The following is a 24,775-nucleotide window of genomic DNA, read 5'->3' as shown; positions in this document are numbered from 1 at the left end:
AAAGTTTTTGGTTTTTATTTTATTTTAGCCATTCACTCAGGCTGTATGAACTTCAACAAAAAGACACTTGCCATTCTTAAGAGGGAAAATTTAAAAATAATCATTCCATCCACTACTCAGTGGACTCACTACAGAAACTTAGTTCAGCTAAAGTTTGGAAGTAAGTATAACCGCACATAGCTTTTCACAGTAAACCAGGGAACAGCTTACCCTTGGAAGAATGTAGCCTCCTGCCTTTTCATATAAAGAAACAATAACTAAGAAGAGGGAAAATATCCCAAGACTTACATAACATAAGCAGTTTTTTTTTCTAATTCAGTATAAAAGGCATGTAGGCACCATCTGACAAATCTTGAAATTCAAGGCGGCAAGAGAAAAACAAAACATGTATGGACTTTGCAATACTGAGATTAGATCTACACGAGCCGTAGAATGAGCTGGTTGAGTGACTGATGATGCTGAACTGCACTTTTCAAGCATTCTTCTTCCCAGAAAGTGCAGTCTTGGCTTTAGAAAGATGATTAATACAGCCAAGGGGATGTTGGGCTAATATTTCTCTTCATAATATGCTGAATTTTCTACCTACAAAAGGGAAAATTTCTATCTCTTACTCCACATATGGATTTCTCTACCTGCTATTGAAATAGTACAGCTCATTCTAAGACTTTATTCTGCAAAAAAACATAGACCAAGACACTGATTCATCTCATCCAGATCTTCAGTGGGCTGTCAAAAATAACAGCGCAAGTCATACAAGCACATTCAATTCATGTCTCCAATTTATTCTTTAAGAAATATTTCCTTCTTTTCCCTCCCCCCCCCCACCCCCCTGTCAATGTAACAAAACTTATCACACCAAACCCAAATCAATAGATTTTGGGGGATGGAATGATGTCACAAAAAGGCTAAAGAATTTTCATTCTAAAGCCCTGAGGGGAAAGAAACAGAGCAGCCCAGTGAGCAAAGGGGGGAGGGGGGGGGATCAACCATTTCTATAGTAGGTGGTCAATAGTTTGCCCGTCAAGCTAATTGCTCTGAGGTCAAGACAATAAGAAAGTAAACACTACCCCCCCTCATGCCATCTCTTCAGTCATTTTAATAAGGTACCCCTCTTCCTCCTCTTGGAGGTACTCTATTCTGCCCACGAAATGCTTTCCCGTATGCAGTGGACTGGACTGGGTTTCCCCACGTGTGGCTTGTTCCTGTGTCACTTGAATTTGTTACTCCCACCTCATTGTAGTTATGAATGTTGGCCTCTGAGTGTACCAGTGTATTGTTACTCCCCTCAGTTTTGATGAAGGACTGCCCAATAGCAGAACGTACCCCTAAGGGGACTTGGGTGAAACGGAGGTCCTGGTCCCCAGGGAACTGAACTGATCCTGTGCTCTGGTAACTGCTGGACTCCCTGATGTGGCTTGTGGAACCCAGGAAGGTGCTACTTTTCTCCGCAGTTGGGGATGATGTCTCTGTTAAAGTCTGGATGGAATTTCTTTCATCAACATCAAAGTTGCAGCCCTCAGGCCGGACAGTGGTATAAGTCCTGGATGAAGTTTGTGACCTGGTGTATTCCAAGGAGGGCCTTGCAACTTGGGGTTCCTGTTTTGGGTGGCTCAGCAGCCCTGCCTCTTGCTGGGATAAAAGTTGGAGGAGAGCGGCTGTCATAGCCGGATTCAACTCCTGAGCTGCATTAGAGTTGTTCTCTTCGTCAGATTGGGTGGTGGCAGCAGTGGTGGTCCAGGAGGCTCAGGGGGTCTCTTCTCTGGTGGGAGAATGTGAGGACAGGCTGTGGAATGGTTACTTCTTTTAAACACCATCTCATAAGTACATGTGAACAAACATCAAACATTTCAGAGAGAGATATAAAGGAAGTGGGAACATTTAGGGAAGAGAACATTATATTTGAATAAAATAACTTTCAAATTATCGGACATAAAAAGGATTGCATACTGCAGGACTCAAAAATTCTCCTTCTGAGATCTTTGAGAGCCAGTCAGGGTAATAGTACTAGGTATGAAATAGCTGTGTGTGCTTTAAAACTTTTTAAAAAAGAGGTAAACCAAAGAAAAATAAATTTCTGCATCAAACTTGGTCTAAATTCCTGGGACCCATGTACAAGATAATCATTTCTGGCTTTTACTGTTTATTATACATCTGATTTCATAGTTAGTTACAAAGATCTAGGCAGGGTACTGAAGTTGCCTCCCAGAAAAAATGGTGCTGAACCTCTCCTTCATCTTCTTAAATTTCAGCAGTCATGGCCCACATATTTTCAAATACTATCTCTGAAAATAAAGCAGCTAAATACACTCCTTTAAACAAATGAAAATATTATTTTCACTATGAAGAGTATCATATAAACAACAAAATTCCATATAGAATATACAATAGCCCTTCCCATAATCAAAACCCATATGGAATACCCAAAAGAAAGAAATGTATAATGATTCAATATTGCAAGAGACCAAGCAATATGCTGCTCATTTCCATTTTGGTAAAATGTAGGGGTTCTCCCCATAGATAAGATATCAGATATCCCAAACCATTGAAGCTGATAAGAATGGACCCTCCCCACCAATATTGGCCTAGTTCAGAATAAGCACCTGGAATTTCTACTTCAGTTTAGACTGTGATAGTTTCTTTCATAAGAAGGGTGAGATGATGGGGTAGGCCTCAGTGGGAGAATCTGTGTCCTCTCATTTGTAGAACAGACTTCTTTAGAACTCATTTCCTCAGCACAGATCAGCAACTATTTTAAGTTCACCTTCATAAAGGACTTAAAGATTTAATTAGAGTAACATTAATTATAGGCTTTAGTCTTCTAACATTCTAAAGACTAAATGTAAGGTTTCTAAGCACAAAGCTAGGGCAATAATGAGGAGGACTATGATCTAGCCTTCTCAGTACCATGCTAGCTTCCATGTGCATGAAAACTGATATAAGAGAATATCTGAGCAATCACTTCTCAATTGAACAAGGTACATGCCAAGACTTCCCAGCCTTACATCCTAAAAATTCTTTCACAAGAGAAGCTAGGGCCAAGAGTACACAACTTGCTCAAGGTCTTATGACGAGTACTTTCAGGAACCCCAAACTGTTGCCAGATTCCACACACACTCAGAGACGACTACCAGGCTTGGTTAAAGAATATTCAAAGTGTTTTTTATTTACCACATGGAAAGACCCATATAATTTTCCCCCTTAAGTCCTAGGAGCAAGGGGGTGTCACAATTATTTACCTGCAGTTTCCTCCTGAGGCAAAGTGGGGGTTTTCCGTTGCCCCTGTAGATCACTGTTCTTCTCACTGCTATTCTGCTCTGTATTTGTTGCAGGCTCTTGGGTTTTAATTAGCTGGCTCAGCAAAACTGCCAGAACGCTTTGCATGTCTCCCTGAGTGCCTGCTGCTTCAGGAGTGGGTTGTTCCTCAGAGGGATGGGCTGGTGGGGGTGGTTCCTCAACAGCTGTTTCCTCTTCAGGCACTTTCTGGGAATCCTGCAGTTGAATGGTGGTGGTGGTGGTGGTGGTGGCTTCAGTGAGTGCATTGATAGACTGGTTAAGGGCCTCTAGCTGTTGTTGCATCTCAGGGTTTGAATGAATGTTGAGTAGTTGGGCCATCTGTGGAACACTTAGGTCTGTCTGGCTCTGCAACAAGTTCAGTAAGACAGCCAGCTCACTCTGATTCAGCTGTTGTGTGATGTCACCAAGACCTGCTGAAAACATGAAGGAAGGCAACAGGGAACAGAAAAAGAAGCAAGAAGACCTTAGAAAAAGTAGACCAGGAAAGTGTCTATATGTAACTACATCTTACTTATAGACACATTTAGTGTTATTCTCCTCTTTTCCTTCAAAAAATAATTTTTAAAATTATTTAATGTAAGAATAGTAAATGACACAACAGTCTAAGGACATAGGGTATGTACAGAGGGGCAAACAGAAAAGTTAACCAGAGCAATTCAAAATACTAGTAGGAGATTCATTCAAAATGCTAGAGGGAGAACTATCATATAAGCCCAGCTTCTCATCTCACATACCAGGATGGATTGTATTTGCGGAGCTGAATCTACGGAAACATTTCTCAGTCTGGTATCCTCTAGTCACCTGGAACTTAGCCTTCATGTTATTAGCTGGAGATTATAAAAACTGAAGTTCAGGAAAACTGACATTCACTAATTTGGGGGATCAGTCTAGACTGTACAACTGGAAAGCACACATTTCACCTTTATTGTATATGGCTACACTATTAAGGAAATTCCTCTGTTTGATCCAGTTTTATACACCTGCTAATTTGCACTACTGCCTATTGGAATTGCAGCCTCAGCTTCCTCGGTGCATTTGCCCCATCTGTTTTCAGATTCCAGAATTTAGCTCAATTTAGTGTGTAGATGATAGAAGTCAGAAAAGACAGAAAAATGAACCTGTTAACTTTACTGGGACTCTTCAGAAACTATTAACGCATTAGTCTTTTGAAAAGAATTCTAAACTGAGAGCAAAAAGCAGCATTTTAGTTATTTATAATCTGTTCTTTGTTCAAGTCTGCAGGACTGTTTTTAGTGTGACTTTCAACCAGGTCATTGGATGAGAAGATATACTAAATAAATCTTTGAAGTCAGTGATACACCGAGTAAGGAACAGAAGAGACATTAGGACTGGATACTTCAACAGCCCTTGAATAGTTAATTAATTGTAGAAGTGTGCCTCAATGACTAAAATAATGTGTATCTCAAAAGTAAATCTGACACAGATTTTAATTCAAACTGGATTCTTCAATTATAATTCAATATACAGATTCTATCACATGCAAAATTTAAATAACTCAGCATAATTTTATTAATAAAATACTGTCAATGATCAGTAGGACTCCAAGTCTATATTGCAATTTCATAGGACTTCTAAAGCAGAGTTACTTCTAATAATATGGACTGAATTTACTGAGATTCACAAATTTCATTTTATGATTTATACAGTGGAGCCTTGGGTCACAACTGTAATCCGTTCCAGGACTACGGTCGCAACCCAATTTGGTTGGGACTGGAAGCACGACCATCTGGGCATGTGTGGACCCCCCCAAAAAACGGCAAAGGGGAAATCGGCGCAGAACAGGAATCTTTCCACACCGATTTTGTTCGCCACCTGATTTTTGAATCGTGACCAGATTCAAAAGTTGGGTGGATTTTTTGTTCACCACGCAATCTGGTCACGAACAGGATCGTTCGTGACCCAAGGCTCCAGTGTATTGTATTGACTATGTTTCTAGATATGTATGCTTTGCTTAGAGATTAAAACTGATGTTCAAGCTTTTAAAATGATATAATGTATTCTATTATTCACAATCAGTTAATTATATTCTGGAAAATTATCATCTCCTAAGACATTTGTAAATCCCTTGCTTACTTTTTTGTCCCTTTTTTCCCTTCTTTGTTTACATATATTTATCTGAAATGTCCAATAAGGTAAAGATAAAAGGTAAAGATATCCCCTATCCAATCATGTCTGATTCTACAGGGCAGTGCTCATCTCTGTTTCTTGGCCGAGGGAGCCAGCATTGTCCAAAGACATTTCCATGGTCATGTGGCCAGTATCACTACATCAAGGGGCAGGGGGTGCTGTTACCTCCCCACCAAAGTGGTACCTCTTTATTTATTTGCATTTGTATGCTTTGAAACTGTTAGGTGGGCAGGAGCTGGGGCAAGTAAGGGAACTCACCCCATTGCACAGCACTTAGGTCTGAAAGCTGGGCTGTTAGATTCCCAACTGAAAAGCTCAGTTTAACCACAGAGCCACAGCACTCCCAAAATACATTTATTAGATATGTTTAATAAAAACGTAGAGACCTAGTTCCTGAACAGGCACAAGTAAACCCTGTCTGAAGAACAAATACTATTGATTGAAGTTAATACATGATGCATTATATGCATATTATGCATATTATATACATATGTGAATGGGAATTTATCCACATGTAAAATGGTAAAGAGATTTCCATCAAAATACTGCTAAACTGAAATTCAACAAATTTACTGGCTCTTTACCCTTGCTTTCTCAAGGGAGAGTAAGACCCCTTGCTTCATTGTGCTTGCCATTTTTTTAATATTATATTTTCTCTTTTATTAATTTTATTATAATTTCTTTGTTTGATTGTTGTGAGCTACCCAAGATTGTTGACCACTAGGTGGCCGCCTACAAGTTTAATAAATTATTATTATTGTATAAATTTCCAAAAACTACCCAGAAACTTTAATTAAGGTGGAATAAAGCTAAGAAATGTCTAATCAAAATTGGCTATAAAGAATGTATTACTAATTACTATTATTAACATGCATATGGTGTTTTTAAAAAGTACACACCACTATTCTAAGTACCTCTAAGTCAGTTTGGAAAGTTGAATTTCCAAATACGTAAGGATGCAAAAAATCCTGCCAATTAATTAAATTTTGAAGGATTTTCTTAGGTTATGCACTAACCAAATGAGTCTCCAGCACAAGGTTGTGTTTTGATCTGAGCAGGCTGGGGGGGTATTGGGCTGCTATGATTCTTGATAGCTTCAGTGCTTATTACAGAGGCTGTGTCCTTCCGGGAAACCTTTGCTAAGAGAGGTTCCTCGACCGCAATCCCACTTTGCCGTTGCCGCCTGCGTTTCTTGCTCCAGAGTTCATGACAATCCTGCCAACGAGGGAGGCTAGAAAGACAATACATAAACATTAGAGACAATAATGGCAAGGGCAAACAATTAAAATAAAAATTCTAATATTAGATTATTGGTATTTCTCTCATTACCCCAATAGTCCAATGCAAAACTCCTTTCTCGTGTGTTAGAAACTCTTATATAAGTCAAAAGGGAGGTCATTTGGAGTGAGTGAATGAGAGGAAGAATAAACTTAGATTTCACAAAAGGCTTTAAAGCTATACAGAAGCCACAAGAATTGCACTACTACTGTTTTAAAGCTTAGGGCATATATATCAAGGGCCATTTCAGTAAATAAATTTGGAGTTACAGAAAAAATGTGGCTTGAATCTAGACATGTCTATTTTTTCTTGGATTAAACAATTTTCTCCTTGCCTCATCTATCTGTAGCTCCAACAGATTCCACAAAGAACTTGACACACACACATCCCCAAAAAATGTGGGAGGTGGCTACGTGCAGACATATCATAGGAATAAAGGGGATGCCAGCAGCCTTTGCATGTACAAAGAAAAAGTAGATATCAGGACTGAAGTACAAGGTAGGCAATTCTAAGCTATCCTCCAAATTTGAACTAGCTTGTAAACCAAGGATGGGTTTCTTTTTCCTTTAGCAGGATACTTACTCTGGAGGATCCATCTTGCTGATATCAACATCCTTTAGGAAATCACTCTGCAAGGCTTGCTCTGCTGTACATCGTTTATTGGGGTCCAGTGTTAGCATATGGTCTAGCAAGTCAAGGGCAGCAGAAGGAATGCTAGAAGATGAGAAAAAATATGGAGAGGAGAGGCCAGAGTTGACACAATAATCAGCACTAATTAATATATATATATATATATATATATATATATATATATATATATATATATATCTCCTATTTCTTAATCATCCACCTTTTTCAAGGAGGGGACCTGTGTAATGTACAATGTAATTAAAATATAAACAACATATAAAATCAACATTAAGATATTTAAATTAAGATTAAAAAATTAAATGGTAAAATATAGCACTATAAAATTTCAGAAGTCAAATTACTTGACATAACTTTCAAATATTTAAGACAAACTTTTCAAGTTTTACCAGGTGTGGCCAATCTATAGCATCTAACTATGTATTTTGTGCCTCCAAGGCTCTTTCCAACTATGAATAATATTTCAATGTCATATTCCAAAATGTACTTCAGGGAACCTGTGGAACACCAACATAGTCCTTGTTTGCCTTATGCTTTTGTCAGTAAATTCAACTGACACCTGCAGAACCGTTTTTTTAAAGGGCAGCACTCCGTGAAAGGTAGGTCAGAATGAGCCCTTTGGGGTCAAGCCTATGGGAAAGAACTTGTTCACTGAATATGGATACACATCTGTCTTTCATACAGATAGTCCTTGACTTGTGACCACAATTGAGCCCAAAAGTTCTGTTGCTAAGTGAGAGTTGTTAAGTGAATTTTACTCCATTTTACGATCTTTCTTGCCATAGTTGTTAAGTGAATCACTGCAGTCGTTAAAAAGTTAGTAACATAGTTGTTACGTGAATCTGGCTTCCCCATTGATTTTGCTTGTCAGAAGGTCGCAAAAGATGATCACATGACCCCAGGACACTGCAACCATCATAAATATGAGTCAGTTGCCAAGCATCTGAATTTGATCACATGACCATGGGGATGCTGAAAGGATTCTAAATGTGAAAAATAGGCGTAGGTCACTTTTTTCAGTGTTGCTGTGTAACTTTGAGTGGTCATTAAATTAATTGTTGTGAATCGAGGACTATCTATACTGCAATGTGATACTTGCAGGTACATGATTCTGATAATTTGTGCTTCAAACCCATGTGTTTATGATTATCAATTGTAAAATGTTTGCTTGAAGAACTGTTACTAGTCAAAGCAGATGTTTCTGGATTAGATGGACAAATTTGATTATTAGTCATCTCCATATGTTCATTTAAAAATCAGTCTAATACACCAGCTCTGGAAGAATGGATGGGATGATCTTAAACTGGTATCAGTTGTGTTGGGATTAAATCACTAAAAATTGAGGCCACACGTATGAATTTTCTCATTTCTTTCCTTGCTTAAAGCCTACTGCCTCGGGACATGGATCTAATGCTCTCTGCTGACTAAACAAATAATTATGCCTTCATTCATTTCTATCAAATGTACATGGTTGTGGCATACATAGTAATTCAAATGAATGTACCAATCTATGTGCTGACAAAAGAGAAAATGCTTTGGGAATTTGGCAGCAAATATATTTACTCATATCCACATGTATATTTACTCATATCCACATGCCTTCTCCATTCAAATCAAAACACAACTGAGATGAATAAATACCACAATAATATCAGCACAAATTATTTATTTAAAAAACAGTTCTAATAACAAAGTACTAGGAGTCCCAAACCCTGAAATGAAATCTTGTAGCATATTTTAATTTCATCTATTTGCCCAACCATGAATTGCCTAAGAATGGATGCTCTTGAGTGCAAAGTATTCTCAAGTATGGGGGAAAAAAACAAATTGTATTTTTTCTGTATGCTGGCAGTAAGTAATCACTCCTCCCCCTTTATCCAAGACACTTATTGGACACTACTGAATGCAGTTAACAGCTGAAACAGGTAAATGTCCCCATGTCCTCTCCTAATTCTCATCTAGAATCCACTAGAAGTTTGTGACTTTAGGCCCATGAATGTTTTACAGACCCTGGGAGTTCACAGGTATCTAAAATCCAATACAATTAACAATATACATTGGGCCAAATAAAATTATCTATAACTGCAGTAAGCCTACATGAGACATAGCGGTCAACAATTTCATCCTTCTCTCTTTTCCATCCCCAAAAATTGATCTAGAAACCAGGAGACTGTGAGTTCTAGTCCAGCCTACCTTAACCTGTTTTCTGAAAGGGAGGAACTTGAGCAAGCTTTTTTAGGAAAACAAGTGGATAGCCTCTGCACCACTACATCATACCATATTCACACAGACCGCATATAGAAATAAAAAATTAGATATTGTGCTTTATTATTATACTAAACATGAGGACATACTGCATACAATGCTATGCTCTCATCCAAAGTATGCCAACTTACAAAGAAAACTCCTCCCGCAGGCGCCTACGATATTGCTTCTTAGGTTTCATGGTGTTGAAGTAGGGAAGTTTGATGACATCTGGCCAGGCAGCTGGACACGGGCTCCCACAAAGACGGCTGCAAGGAAATATAAATACAGTTTTGAATTTCTCAATAAACATAATACTTGAACTCACTCAGTTTTATGGTTATGTTCAAATTACCCATCCAACTCCAAATAATACATTACCAACACTTGCATATCACCTTTCCCCATTATGCAATGTAGAAACCAATATCCTTTGGCATAGTGGCTAATGTGCTAGCCTAGAAAGTAGGATATTGCAAGATCTAGCTGGATGATTTTGGGTCTCTCTCTCTCTCTCTCTCTCTCCCCCACCCTCCCTCTCACTACTAATTTTTAAAGAGGAAATTCACAGAGTATACATAAATGATTTTCAATTCTGTCTAATTAAACTCAAATTTTATTTGAAATATCTCAAAGGATTCATTAATAGTTATTAGCATGGACTTTAAAACTGAAATAAAAAGAACATCAGAGAAAATAAAATGAAATATCATTTGGGCAGCAAAATTGAAATTTCCATTAGTCATCTCTAAATGCAGAAGACATATGAAGAAGAGCCTATCTTTTTTTGGTAGTATTTAAAGAACCACAGAAATGAGTTTGCTACATACAGTAGCAAACTGAACATTCTGACAAGCAGAGATGATTGATTGATTACATTTATTTGCCCTCCATCTCATATCCAACAACTCTGGGTGGCTTTTAACATAAAAAACATTGAAAAAACATTAAAATTATCAATTACAAAAACACAGAAAATAAAAAGATTTAACAGATACAATTAATGAGACAAGATAGCATAGAAGGGAACCAAACGCATGGGGGGGGAGGTGGCCTTGAGTTTTATCTACTGAATCCAGTATGGAGCTCCCCCACTGGGGTCCCAAGCCATCTGGCAGGGTCATTGTCTTGAGGTACTTTTGAAATATCCAGAGGGCTCTTCTCCTGGATCCTGTCAGCTGAAATTCCTTGGCTGACAAGATCTACATTATGGCCCCTCTGCCAGCATGGGTGAGGCAAGCCATGATTAAGATTAGCTAAAGAAGACACTTGTAGATGAATAATAAAAATGTATTTATTTATTTAACTCAAATGCTGTCCATCTCACCAATAAGGCAACTCTGGGCCCAGGCAATGGATTTCAGATTTTAGAAAAATTCCTAACAAGGATTAAGTTACTTGAGAGAAGACTTTGCAGCTGATGAAACTGCAAACATTTTTTTTTCTCAAGGATTAGCAGATGTTGACCAGCTAAATAAGTCACATAGCGATTCTTTTCCGCCCTGGCCTCTTTGTATGGTATCTAAAGGGAGTCTAAATGCCAGTTTCTGGTAATCTAACGGCATCATTAGAATCACAATTCAAAATTATAGCTAAGCTGCATATACAGAAGTCTGGGTTCCTATCTCCTGAAGAGTGGATTACCAGACTGGAGATAAAGACTCATAATATAAGATATAGTTACATAAGTTCAAAAACTTAAGAAAAGCATTTATTTTGGCATCTACGTACATTTCTAACATGAGCAATCAGCTGGTACATACTGTTTATAGATCTGATCTGGACCTAATATAATTGCTTGCAATTCTACAAAATATGACAACTGCTGGCACAGCCAAGGCAGAATACACAAACTACTTCCTGTGCCCGATCTCCTTTCTATCATTCATAGAATGCTTTACCTGATTAATTCAAGCTGGGACAACTCAAGATTAGCTTGAAAAATAGGTTTCTTTGTAAACAGTTCCCCAAGGATGCAACTAGGAAGAAAACAGAACAAGCTAAAACACCAATAGCATAAACTGGAGTATTTGGGGGGAGGGAGAGATGGCAAGCTTATCTTGGTTGCCTAAGGATCTTATTAGGTATCTAGCAAATTGCCAATGAAAGGTGCATGCAAAGGACCTATCTGTATTTACCGAGCAGCATTTCCCATTGCCTTGTGTGAGAGAGAGATCTTCATATTTTCTTCTGAAGAAAATTATTGCCATGAACAATGGTAATGTTTTAGTTCACATTTATAAAAAGAAACAATAGAATATCTTAAATACAAAAACCTGAAGGCTTTTTTTAGAAGTGAGCTCTTGCATGTGCTTGTGGCTACTGTCCAAAGAAACAGCAAAAATTTAGATTTATCATATTATTTAAGGAAGATCAAAACTAAATAGCATTTCAGCTACACAATGCTTAAACCTTGAGGTATGAACCACTGTAGGTAGTAACCACAAGTTTAAGTCAGAAACCAAAGCATGGAAGAGTCACTGGCTTACCCACAGCTCCAAACATCTATAGCTGGTGTGTAACGCTCCTCGCCTAGCAGCAATTCTGGTGGTCGATACCATAATGTAATGACTTTATTGGTATATGGACGGCTAAGTGAGAAAACAATTATAAAATACATTTAGATTCAATAATTCTGTAAAAATCAATGTTAACAGAAATATATCAGATGGTACAATCAACAGAATGGCTATTGATTATTTAAGCAGAATTTTAAATTTACAAATTTCATTTAAAATCACCCTCAAGTCCAGCCTGAAACATTCATGATGAAAAGTGATCAAGATGCAATTGCAGAACACATTTTTGTGATAGGCAGATACCTGCATATCACAGTTCAGATACAAGAAATAAACTGCCTCTGATCTCATTCCCCTCTCTACAAAGAAATCATCATCTATCAGGTGTTCAAACAGGATGCTTTCATTGATTAAAAAAAAAGATAGGTCAATGCTTTCTCTCTGATAAATTGTAAACAAAATTGGTAAAATCATTGCTTTTATTGTCAGGGATCTAAAGCTCAAAAGAATTCACTTAATGGCTTCAATAAGTTTAAGATTAAAGTGGATTATAAATGAACTATAAATTTAGTTCTAAGTCCAAGGCATAACCAAGATGATTAAAAATAGGCAAAGACAGTGCAATCAGCTCTCTCACTAATACCACTAACTCAAAAAGAGAGACAACAAAGATAATGCCTACATATTTGTTTGCAATTGAATTCAATAGGGTTTGCACAGCAACCCAAACAGGTATATTACATGTAAAATATCTAAGGTCATGCCTATGCCCCTCTTAAACATCTTACCTTTCTTCTGAACTGTAAAGTCGGGCAAGACCAAAGTCTGCCAGCTTGATCTGCCCACTGCAAAAAAAATAATTATGAACCCTTAGTAACATTTTACACAAAAGAGCAACACTGCATAAACAAGAATTACTGAATTTGCAGCAGGTACCTGTAAGTAACACTTTCAAGACATAGTAATCTCCTACAGAAGAGATTCCCTACAAAATTATCCTACAAATTTATAGATATAATCTATTTTTCAACTACATAATCTATCCTTATAGAAGCCTGGGGGCAGCAACAATGCACGGAAATACATTTTCAAGTTATTCATCAGTTCATTGATCAGTTCCCCCTTGGTGTAATAGAGCGCTAAATATGCACCAGGGGGAGTGTTACAATAGTAATGGAAGGTAATTAATAAATAGCCTCAGAATTTTTAAAATATGAGGACCAGATCCAATAGTTCTGCTGAGATCAGCTGCCCGTGGCCTTTTTTCCTCTCAGAATTATTTCCATAATGAGAGTATGAATCCAATGGGAATGCAGTATGTTTGGAAGAGTTCTCTGGGTGATATCAGATTAAAATATATTAAATAAGACAAATATTCATGACAAATCCCCCTTTGCTGTGAAAATGTATATATGAAGTCATATAGATGAACTAGATTGGATCTGGTGTCACCATAATAAGAAAGATTCGTTCTGATAGAAAACTAGCAGCTTTTTATTATAATTTATCTAGCCTATCTCACAAAAAATGACCCTAGGTGGCATGATTCTTTAACAGAAATTATGGCAAAATATATGTAACTCAAATGAACAAACAGCGTATATAAAAGATGTTTTACTTGATGGAACAATGATAGTCAGATAGATCTCCATTAGAAATGTGTTTCATGATGCTAGTACATTAATAAGTAAATTTTTGCTTTCAAATTATTACTAGAGCAGGAAAAGAATACAGAGCAAAGCATCTTCCCCATATCTCAGGAAGGGTAAGAATACAACAGACATTTTTTAAACATACTAGATACAACATTGAGAAAATAATTATTCAATTCCCATACAAAGTCATCTAATACAAAATAAATTTACATCATTACCTGTTGTTTAATAAGATGTTGGAACATTTGATATCTCGATGAAGAAAGTTTTTTTTGTGACAATAGTCCAGTCCCTCCATCAACTGCTTCATGAATGATTTGATATGGTCCTCTGAGAAATGCACCAACCCAGATTCTAGCAATCCCATGAGGTCATGGTCCATATATTCAAATACAAGATAAAAGGCACCTACCAGAAGATTAAAAAAAACCAACACCACTATTTTTATTTAAGAATTAAAATATGAACATTTAGCACATCAAATACCCTGGGAATATTCTAAAGTATATTATGCCATAAGTAGGAAAATGTAATGCCATAAATTGTGCTCTCAGAAAAAAGGATTCTAAATTGTTTAATGTTCCATTTCACTTAGTATTCATTATTGACAATTGGATCTGCATATCTAAATTGTAAAGAAATTCTAAATCCTAAGAATAGCAATATTCCTCCCCATACCTATTATTGAAGAACCTGATTATCTTACACAGCACAGAATTCCTCTCAAAATTTCACAAAGATCCTCAAGGTAAATAGGAATCTTCTTACCCAGATGTCTGTTATAAAGTAAGCCACTGGTATTTTAATATTCTAGACAAAATTAAAATATACCTCCTCACAACACATTTTTAAATGTACAGAGGATGTTTATTACTGCTAAATAAGCCAGTTAATTTGAAACGCAGGTCATAATCTCACAAACTATTTCCAAACAATCTTCTTTGACAATGAGTACCTTTGTCCTTCTTGAAATCCAGTGCATCTTGTTTGTCTGTAACGATTTCCTTCATGTTGACAACACTCCGATGAATCAACTGTCTGAGAATCTTGATTTCACGGATAGCTGTAATAGGGAAGCCTTCCTTTTCATTGTCCAGCCTTACTTTTTTCAAAGCTACCAATTCACCTGTCAAATACAGCAAATTTTAAAAGTAATAATGGTCAAACAAAACAAGAGAAATGAAAAATAGGATCTTCCTGAAACATGTCCCTGTTTGTCACTTATCTGAGTAGACAATGTCAATACAACTGGTCTGCGATTTAGGACCAACCACTTAATGACCATTCAGTTATAATAGACTTGGGAAAAAATTATTTACGACCTGTTCTCAAAATTATGACAGTCACACTCACATTCTCTGTGGTCTCATGACCAATCCTGTGATCACATGACCACAATTTGTGATATTTTTTTGTCAGTTTCCAGCAAAAAATGCCCATTCAGAAGAATGGATTTGCTTAAAGACCATGTAATTTGTTTAACAACATGGTAATTTGCATTATTTATAAAATTTATTTACTTATAAAATTTATTGGCAAATTATTTTTTATTTTTTTTAATATTACTATAAAAAGAGTTATAAAATATAGTCATGTGGTACCTTGACTTACAATTGCAACAACTTCTGACCAAAATTCCAATCTGAATTGTGATTGTAGGTACAATGAAAACTTTTATTCATAACAATGTTGGGGATATTAGATGTTATATTTCAGAACCTTTCTTCATTTCCATACTTGGAATTAATCCCATAACAGGTATTTTGAATTACTTGCCATTGAGACTAAAAGGGCAACCAGTTTGTCTTTAGTTTATTGTTACCAACTATTACAAATAAACCTCTGCTTATATAACCACAATTAAGCTCAAAATTTATATTGCTAAGCAAGACAGTTGTTAAGTAACCTGTGCCCCATTTTATGACTTTTTTGCTGCAGTTGCTGAGTGTATCACTGCAGTTGTTAAGCAAAGTTGGCTTCCTATATTAATTCTGTGTGTCAGAAGCCAACTGGGAAGGTTACAAATGATGATCCCATGACATATTTTGGTTTTAAGCCAAGGACTAACTGTATAGATCATTTGTTCCTCTATTTACAGAAGAAGTCACACTTTTATAATGAAAATAATAAAAAATCGCATGTGTCAATAAATAGCTCTCTCTCCTCTCACTCATATATATGTGTGGGGTGGTGGTGTATTATTCAGAGGAGAGAGAGATGGAACCAGGACTGCCTGCATGATGACATTCCTTGCAATGTTTGGAGAGGCCAGGCTGAGTACAATGCTGTCCCAGGTCCCTCAGGCAGTGGGGGAGATGGTCGATGGGACAGAGCTGCCTGCCCTCACAGATATGGGGGACGATTGACTGCAGAAAGTGATGTTGAGAGGCAACAGATCCCTCTGATGAGAAACAGCTGTCTCCCCCTTGTCCCGAGGACACAGAGCAGAGAGGAGGGAAGTTCAAAGGTCTGAAAGATTGCTTGGAAGAAGGCCACCTCACCCCTTCTCACAAGGAATACATGGGTTGACTTAAGCAGAAGCCAGGGGAGACTCTTTGTCAGGAACAATTGTTTGCTTTGGCTTACACTCCTCCAGCTTTGAAAAAAAAGCCTTGACTTGTTTCAGCTTGTCTTTTGCCTTGTGGACCTGCCTTGCTCTATGGACTTTGACTCTTGTGGACCTAGACCTTGCACCTAGTCTTTGGATTTCCTCTCTGCCTTTGCAAATTGATTTCATTGCTTATTGGCTTTTGTTTGTTGGACTGGGTAGCTGCCTTCAGGGAAGTGTGGGGTGAAGCCTTACTGGCCATTTTTTGTTTGTTGGGAATTTAACAGAGCAATAAAGAACTCTATTGTAGTCCATCTCTGCAAAGGTGACCTGGATCATAACATATGTATGTATGTATGTATATATGTATGTATGTAATGTTTATGTATATATATATATACACTACATACATATACACACATGCTCAGGAAAAGAAAGTTAAAAATAATCCATGTTTTTATATTCACCTGTATCCTTGTCCTTGGCTTTGTACACTTGCCCATATGTTCCCTCACCAATAATACCAATAATATCAAATTTGTCAACGCAGCGCTTTCCCCAATCACTTTCTGTCTGTCTCCTCTCACCGTAACGAGGGCAACAGATTCTGGAAGAGATGGGGGGAGAAACAGAAGAATTGTTAAAATGTGTAATTCTAAGACAAAACTGTTTCATAAATGTTTTATGATCATCCTACTCAGATCTGTGTGTGTGTATGTCATATAAAGTGTATATCAGAAATGCTGTAATACCTAACTTATTTATTATAAATATGAGCCACTCTTTTTCTCAGGAACTCAAAGATCAAACTTAATTTTCCAGGTAGGCAGATAACAGTACTAAATGAAATTAAGTATTAAACTGTATAGTCCAGATTCAGACTGGAATAATGGCTTATTTAACAGATTTATTAAATAAACAACAATTGGCAAGATTAATTCATGATTAAATAGTAACCATTGTTTACAAACCACAATGATTCACTTACTTTCCTAAATCAAAATAAAAAACATAACATCACAGTTCAATATAATATCTGAGTAACGGCACTGTCAAGCGGTCATCAATTTCAGATTTCTCACCCTATGTTGTAAAAAAATTGAAGACATTTTATGTTTCATAGTCCTAAGATAAGTCTAAATTATGGAATTTGATATTTTATGAAGAATTCTGGCTTAATTAAGTACAAGACTATTATGGATAATTATATAGACATCTGTATTATTATCACATACATATATGGAATTATTTCATGTAGATGGAAAGACACATTTATATTCCTGATGTTAAGGAGTGAAGTGAAATATGGGGGTTTTGTCAATTTTTGAAATGTACTTATACTTTAACAATGACAAGCTAGTTTCCTATGGATTTAATGATAAATTTAAGAATTGAATTTATTTTATATTACCATATAGGTTTTTTTTCTATTTTCCTACATTTTTTCTTTTTTCCTCTCTATTTTTTAATTACTGCAATATATGTAATTCCTTTAATTATCACTGTATCACAATATGATATATTTTTGGTTAGTTTTTTTAAAAAAAATTCAGTGTTTATTAATGAAAAATAGTAATCATTTCATCAGCTAGCAGCTCTGGAGGAAGAGAAACATAAGCAATTATAATATCACTGAAGCATCTGAAGATGTCTAATAACTGAAACACTTTTAATATATGGCTAAAATTTTTAGCTAAAGAAAAGAATTACAAGTCCATAAAATGATGTAAAACGTTATCATAAAAATAATGAAGAAGACTTTTGAAGAATGGAATCTGAAAATAGTGTGGATAGACTATGTCCAAAAATTATTATTGAATAAATGATAGATGCAGAAAAGAACAAATTTTATCCAGCAAAATAGAGATGGAATCAAAAATGGATTTACAACTAACAGGTCAAGAGAATGACCCAGAAAAGGAAGTTTCACTGGACCTACATTAGAAACTGGCTGGTGTTTTAACATACAAAAATACAAATGACAAAACAAGAAAGTGGTCTGAGTATATATTTTTTCTACTGGATTTACAAAAGAGACTTGTTAGAGACTTGGAAAACCCTGGGTGATGGGACAGAAAAAGAAATGAAATCAAATCCTACAACATGATGAATTAAAGAATAAGACTGTTAGAAGTAAAAGGAAGGAATATAAAGTTGCTTTATTTGATCAAGGTTAAACAAGGTATGTTGTTACTTCTGGCAACCATTTATGGACTTTCTCCTAGTAGAAAATATGGTATTTATGGATTTGTTTACAGTTAAGAGATGGTATATGGAATTAAAGCATAAATGCTTGTCACCTTATAGGTAAAAGTCACTAAATTTGTTTACATTTGTTTGGAAGTTTGGAGGTCATTTCTTTATATTTTTTCTTTATTATATTCTTACTTTTCTATTTATCTTTTTTCTAACAGCTTTTACTTTTTTCTATTCTATTATCTTACTTTAAGTTTAGTTTATATTAGATTTTATCATAATCAAAATTCTTTAAAAATTTTATCTATATATTAGCTTGATGTCTATGCTTCATGGTCAGACTTAGCTTCTGGGGAGGAAAATAGGAGGGAGAATTCTGCCTCTGCCTACCAGCATCCATTGGTATTTATCTGGCTAGTATCCTGTCATTGTGTGTGAGAGTTGACGGCTGTTTGGAAACTGAAGCAGTATTTGCTGTCTGAACAAGGAGACAGCAAGGAGCCTGGGCATGGCTTAGCTCAACTGTTCTGTACTAAAGCTGCTTGGTGCTTGAAACTAAAACTGAAATTGAAACTCCTCTCCTCTGCTTGTGTTTTGCACTTGGAACAGATTTCTCTTCAGATGGGGAGGGGGAATAGAACCCTTTAGCATCACAGCATGTTATTAATAATATACGAAGCAGTAATGCTCTGATGGTCATTTCGAAAAATCCTTTCTTCATGAGCAGCTAGAAGCCAAGAGGAACATACATGCCAAATTTCAAGTGTGTAGGCTTTACGGATCTGTGCACCCACGGGTATTACCACAAAATGGCTGGGGTTTAGATGTCTTAGCTCAACATTTCTATAGGATGGTTAACTGTGTGTAAAGCAAATCCCCTACCCTGAATGTTGACATTTTTCTTAGGCTGGATTTTCACACTACATTAAGGCTTTAACTCAGGGAAACAAGATCCAATTGCAATTTTTGTATAAAATTATACAGAGCATACTATTCCTTTATAATGATGACAGAATTCATCAAAAGAGTTAAAGATGTTTCCATAATGCTAAAAATAAGCCGTTTTCCATCCAAACAGAACAGTTATTTTATCTTTTTCTTTTTTTTTCTGGTGAGATATTTAGAAACAAAGCTCTAGCTAAATCCATATGCCATTTTATTTTCAAGAATATTTCTAAGATTTATGTGAAACCCAATGCATTAATAGAAATACAAATCATATTTGAAAGTGATGCTTTGCAATATGCTTAACTTTTATTTTAGACTATAAAATAAAAACTAGATAGGCATGAAGTCGGACAGATTCTAAGGGAGATGTTGTCGGATACACTGGCACCCATGGATAACAAGCTGAAGATCAAATTTTATCTTCCATGCACTATGAACTGAATCTGCATTTTAAGATTCCCTAATTTTCCATTTCTATCCTTTTCAAAATGAATTGTATTTCAATTGGAAATACAAGTGTTATATTTACCAGTACTAATCAAAACTAAATCTAGAGTTTATGAGAATATTATATTAACTTTGCTATATGTCATGGCACAACATGAAAGGTGATTTGGCTAGGTCTATAAACCACCCAATTTATTCATTTTTGCCAATCCTCAATGTTAACCTAAAGAAATACTTTACAAGTATTTTGAACAAATGCCATCAAATAAAGTACATTTAGTTCTTACTTTGGTCTCTTTCTTAATGACTGCTGAGGTGGTGTGGCTGGCTTTGGTTCTGGAGACTCCGGCGGTGAAGGGTCTCCACCAAGAAGCTCTGGAGGAAGTGGGAGGTCTGTAAGCAAGTGTCGTGGTCTCTGTTCTTTCTCTTTCTTCACAGACTTCAGAGGAACGATTTCCTTTGGACTAAAGCACCAGAGAAAAGAAAAGTGTTATGAACTATTCAGAAGCTGATCACTGTTCCACATCTCCAAGGTTTAACACGCATGAATATAAGTCAGCTGCTACAATTATAGAGTTACTAATAGAAGTATCTAGAGGGAATCAATGTAACCGATGTTGCACCATTTTAGCACTGAAGCTCAATATCTGATATACAGCTGAAATTTCAAAATTCTGGGGTTTAGAAAATGTATCACTTTTAATTCAATGGAAGTAAAAATAAAAGAACACAATAACTAATTTAACTATATTGAAATCAAAATTGTTATTTTTTTCTTAGCCACACACATTTTAAGTACCTTCTTCCTCCATGCCCACCATTCTACTCAAACATCATTGCTTGAAAGGATCTATGAACTCCAGGCCAAGGCTGACTATGGTTTTGTTTTCCTTAAAGCAGCTATCTGACCCTTTTAACTAGTAAAAATTAATTAACTTTATTAATGTTGGAGTGAGGATTGGAAATATCCCCACGACTTGCTATGGCAAAACACCCTTAGATTACTACAAATACATAGAAAACTGTCTACATGTAAGATTTATACTAACTACAGTTTTGTAAATGAACACTTTAAAATAGCATTCTCTCTATAGATTAGTATTTTTCATCCATTCTTTTACAATTCCTGGGTATTATGAAGTACTGCCTCCATAATTGTTAGTTATAGAGATAGTGCTATATGCTGACTGACATGTGGAAAATTAGCAGTATAGTATCAATAATGTCCAACTCTACCAGCAAAGATGTAACAAAACTCTCATAATAACTTTCCTTTGTACACTTTCGAAGTCTACAGCCCCTGCCAAACATAGAATACAAACACATGTGAGGATTAAAACTGTTTGCTAGATTTGAAATTAGGAAAACAAATTCCTGGAAATCAAACCAGCTAGAGTCTTAAAAACAACTGATAGTTTCCAAAGTAACCTAGCTGGAAGAGAGTTATTTGTTTTCCAAACTTCTGCTACATAATTCTCAAGATGGTATCTGTAAATTGGTGGATAGAATTGCTTTTAGATGGAAATTTAGTTGCCTGGGTTCTGTGTCATATTCCAACACATTACTTACAAAAACAGTAGGCATTAAACCCAAGTAGAAATTGACAATGTCTCTTTTCATGTAACAGTTCACTATGCTTGCTATTTTTCTACAGTGTCTTCCCTCCAAAGAACTTTTGAAGCAAAAAATAAAATTATTTTAAGCACTATTTCTAAAATATTAATAATACTCAGACAAGATATATAGTTCTGTCTAGAATTACCTTAGGTTCATCAGACAGAACCTAGTCATGCTGCACCATTCAAGATCACAAAGAAACATAAAAATCCAGCTCTGCATCCCCAGAAATCTAAATATTGTGCTATCACTATTATATTTATTAGTTATAAATTCCCTACAGCATGATGAATATTTGACTCTGGAGAAAAGGTTCAAATTAAAAGAAAGAAAGTGGAAATAGTGTGAAACTATAATGTAGCTGAGAAAAATTAGGTCACCGCCATAGTAAATCTTGGTCTTGAAATCCTCCCATCATCTTCTGTATGCAAGACACATGAAAACAGGGTAACATGTCCAGCAAGAAGGTAAATGAAGACAGCAACCAAGATGGCCAAGTTATACTTTACCACCCCCACTACCCCAAAAAATAAATATCTGATTTAAGATCACCATTCCTATCTACAAATATAGCAATCAAATACTGGTAACAAAATAAATCAATACACATTGACTATTTAGAGGGAACAATGGATCAAAAAGCACATTGCTCGCCTATTTAAAAATTTTCTAGTCATGAATTCAGAGTTATGTTCATAAAAAGTACTGCAAGGCAAGAATAAATACTGAAAACAGTAGCATTATCAAGCAAGTCATTGAAGTCTAAAATTATTCTGACCAGCAGCAATACATTGCTTGGATTTCAGATAAAGCCCCATCCAAGTTATTTTCTATTAAGAAGGTACATCTTTCATATCCTGCAAGAAATTCCCATTCCTGTCGACATTACTAGAAATTCGAGGTTGCAAAGGCAACAAGCAGGTTACTATTACTGCAAATTCTATTGACTGCAGAATTTACTGCACCAGCGCAACAGTTTTCAGATACCAATCTTCATCAGAACTGAGTGAAATAACATATTACGCTAACAGGCCTCTGTAGAATAGCAGTGTCTGCAAACCTTACCTTTCCAACTCATCTTCCCCAGGCAAAATTGGTGGCAAAGGGAGTGGAGGCAACGTTGATGTTTTCAAATGAGGAACAGCTATGGTCACAGAACCATGTCCCTTTGAGAAAGATTGCATGGTGGACTGGGAGTTAGCCTGAGAAGTCAAGGATGTTTTAGAAAGGGCAGAAAATGGCAGAGGAACTAAAGCAGGGCTTTGAATAGTAGATGACTGGGCAGATGGCAGAGGGGGAACAACTGGCAATGGAGGCAAAGGAGGCAATGGTGGAGGAATCTGAGGAGGTGGGGATGATGACGGTAAAGGAGGGAGTGACTTTACAGAAGGCAAAGGAGGTTGGACCTCTTGCTCAGATGTCTCTATTTCTTTTGGAGTCACAATTTCCTCCTTTGCTATAACAAGTTTCATATCTTTTGTTCCCTCAGTTTTTGAGTCTTTAACCAAAGGAGGACGTTTCTTTTCAGAATTTTCTGTCTTTGTTTTGACAGGCTCGGGAGTTGTTTTCATCTCTGCACTGTGCTGTAGAGTATTTACTGTCACCAGATCATGAGGACATTTTTCAGGCTTAGCCATTTTTGCCTTCCTGACATCGATTACAGACTCTTTTACTTCAGCTAAATTATTTTCTTTTCTAGACACCAAGCTAGACGAGTCCTTGATCTCCCTTCCGTCAACTTTTGCTGCAGCGGCTGCGGCTGCAGCCCTCTCCTTTTTCTTCCTACTCAGCTCAGCTCCTAAACTGGAAGTCAGTGGTAGCCGAGCAGGTGAGATACTGGAATGGCGACTGCGAGACCCAGTTCTCTGCTTTTTGTTATGAGATGAAGAATGCCTTGAATAAGTGGGACTTCTGCTTCGGGATTTCTTGGGCTTCCTGTGAAAACAAAATAGAATAAATCAGAATCCAAAAGCATCTCAACTGCCATACTTTTATATAAAAGTCAACCTCTAGCTCTCAAGAAGTTAGCTCAATAATTTATGTTCTGTATTTCTATTACACAATGTTTCTTTTGAGATTACAAGATATGTGAACAGTGTCACTGCAGTTTGTAAACCATGTTTAAATGCTACATGAACCCAGCTGATTTATTCATCAGACCATGGTTAAAATAGGCCATGCTTTAGCTATTTCAGAACCTACACTATTTATAGATACCGACCATGATCCTTAAAGCTCCAGTAATTCCTGAACTTGCTACAGGTTTCTGTTTTTTTCTTGGACTCGCTTTATGTGCATAGGCTGAAATTGCAGCTTCCACTCAACATATAACATAATACAACAATCTTTATAGTACCACATGTTAAAATAAAAGGGGCCAAACATTTTAACCTGCATATATTTAGAACTTTTGCTTGGAATCTAGAAACCATGATATACCACCATTTGCATGTGGAAAAACAGATATACACTCCCTGCACAAAACAAGACAGACATTTTTAATATTTACTATGTTTTTCTTTAAAGTGTTCTAACTGACAGATGGGAGGGAGGGAAGCTGAGCTGCCTTTGCTTGGGTCAGCATTGCTTTCAAATTTCACTTTCTCATATTGGTGGTTACTCTCCCAAGATGCCCTTAAACATTTATGTAATCAGAAAATAGCCTCACTGAAGTTACCTTTTCTTTCCTACCAAGAGGACTGAGAGTTCACTGGCCAGATCAGAAAGGAAGTAAATTTTCAATTGTTATTCAACATAGGCTATGTGTTTTCCACTACAGTACAGCCATAGAAGGTTGTTGTGTGACTGTGAGCTAATAGCTTTTTTTTAGTCCAACCTAGGTCATTGCCCCCTATCTACAGCTTCTGAAAAGTTATAATTAAAAATTTTTAAATTAAAAGAACTGCTAAGACCAAAACTCAGTAAGTGTCAAAAATCCATATGCTGGTTCTTAGTTTTTCCTAATCCTTCCCTAACATTGAGGTATTTCAATTCTAATGTTACTGGACAAAACTGTTCTAAGAATCAGATCACAACAGATTAGTAATCTTATCTAAATCATTCCTAATCCAAAACACTCCAACAAAATACTAAGATTGAAAGCAATTTCTGCAGTTAATTATAGGAAGCTAAGATGTATGTAATCCTGAAGGTTCTTTGCAGTGTAGGTTACTAATCTAAAATTTAGAAAATACAGTAAGTTTGAAATGTAAATGTTACCTGCCTCCTTACTT

General features: G+C 36.3%; 1 protein-coding gene across 1 annotated transcript in view; it reads right to left on the bottom strand.

Annotated features, from left to right (window-relative positions):
- Positions 1-24,775, bottom strand: part of CDK12 (cyclin dependent kinase 12) — a 32,014-nt gene continuing 7,239 nt past the window's right edge. The window contains 14 exon segments of the mRNA XM_026717597.2: positions 1-1,712; positions 1,715-1,759; positions 3,237-3,704; positions 6,459-6,673; positions 7,303-7,434; positions 9,765-9,881; positions 11,514-11,591; positions 12,102-12,203; positions 12,920-12,976; positions 14,005-14,194; positions 14,742-14,912; positions 16,802-16,941; positions 20,213-20,389; positions 22,608-23,477. Coding sequence (XP_026573382.2) covers positions 1,096-1,712; positions 1,715-1,759; positions 3,237-3,704; positions 6,459-6,673; positions 7,303-7,434; positions 9,765-9,881; positions 11,514-11,591; positions 12,102-12,203; positions 12,920-12,976; positions 14,005-14,194; positions 14,742-14,912; positions 16,802-16,941; positions 20,213-20,389; positions 22,608-23,477 — 3,379 coding nt within the window. The 3' untranslated portion in view covers positions 1-1,095.

The sequence above is a fragment of the Pseudonaja textilis genome, chromosome Z (assembly GCF_049901715.1).
Source record: "Pseudonaja textilis isolate UNSWEBS1 chromosome Z, rPseTex1.2, whole genome shotgun sequence".
NCBI classification, from domain to species: Eukaryota; Metazoa; Chordata; class Lepidosauria; order Squamata; family Elapidae; genus Pseudonaja; species Pseudonaja textilis.
The sequence above is the reverse complement of the archived record's forward strand: the minus strand, read 5'-3'. Positions and strand labels throughout refer to the sequence as shown.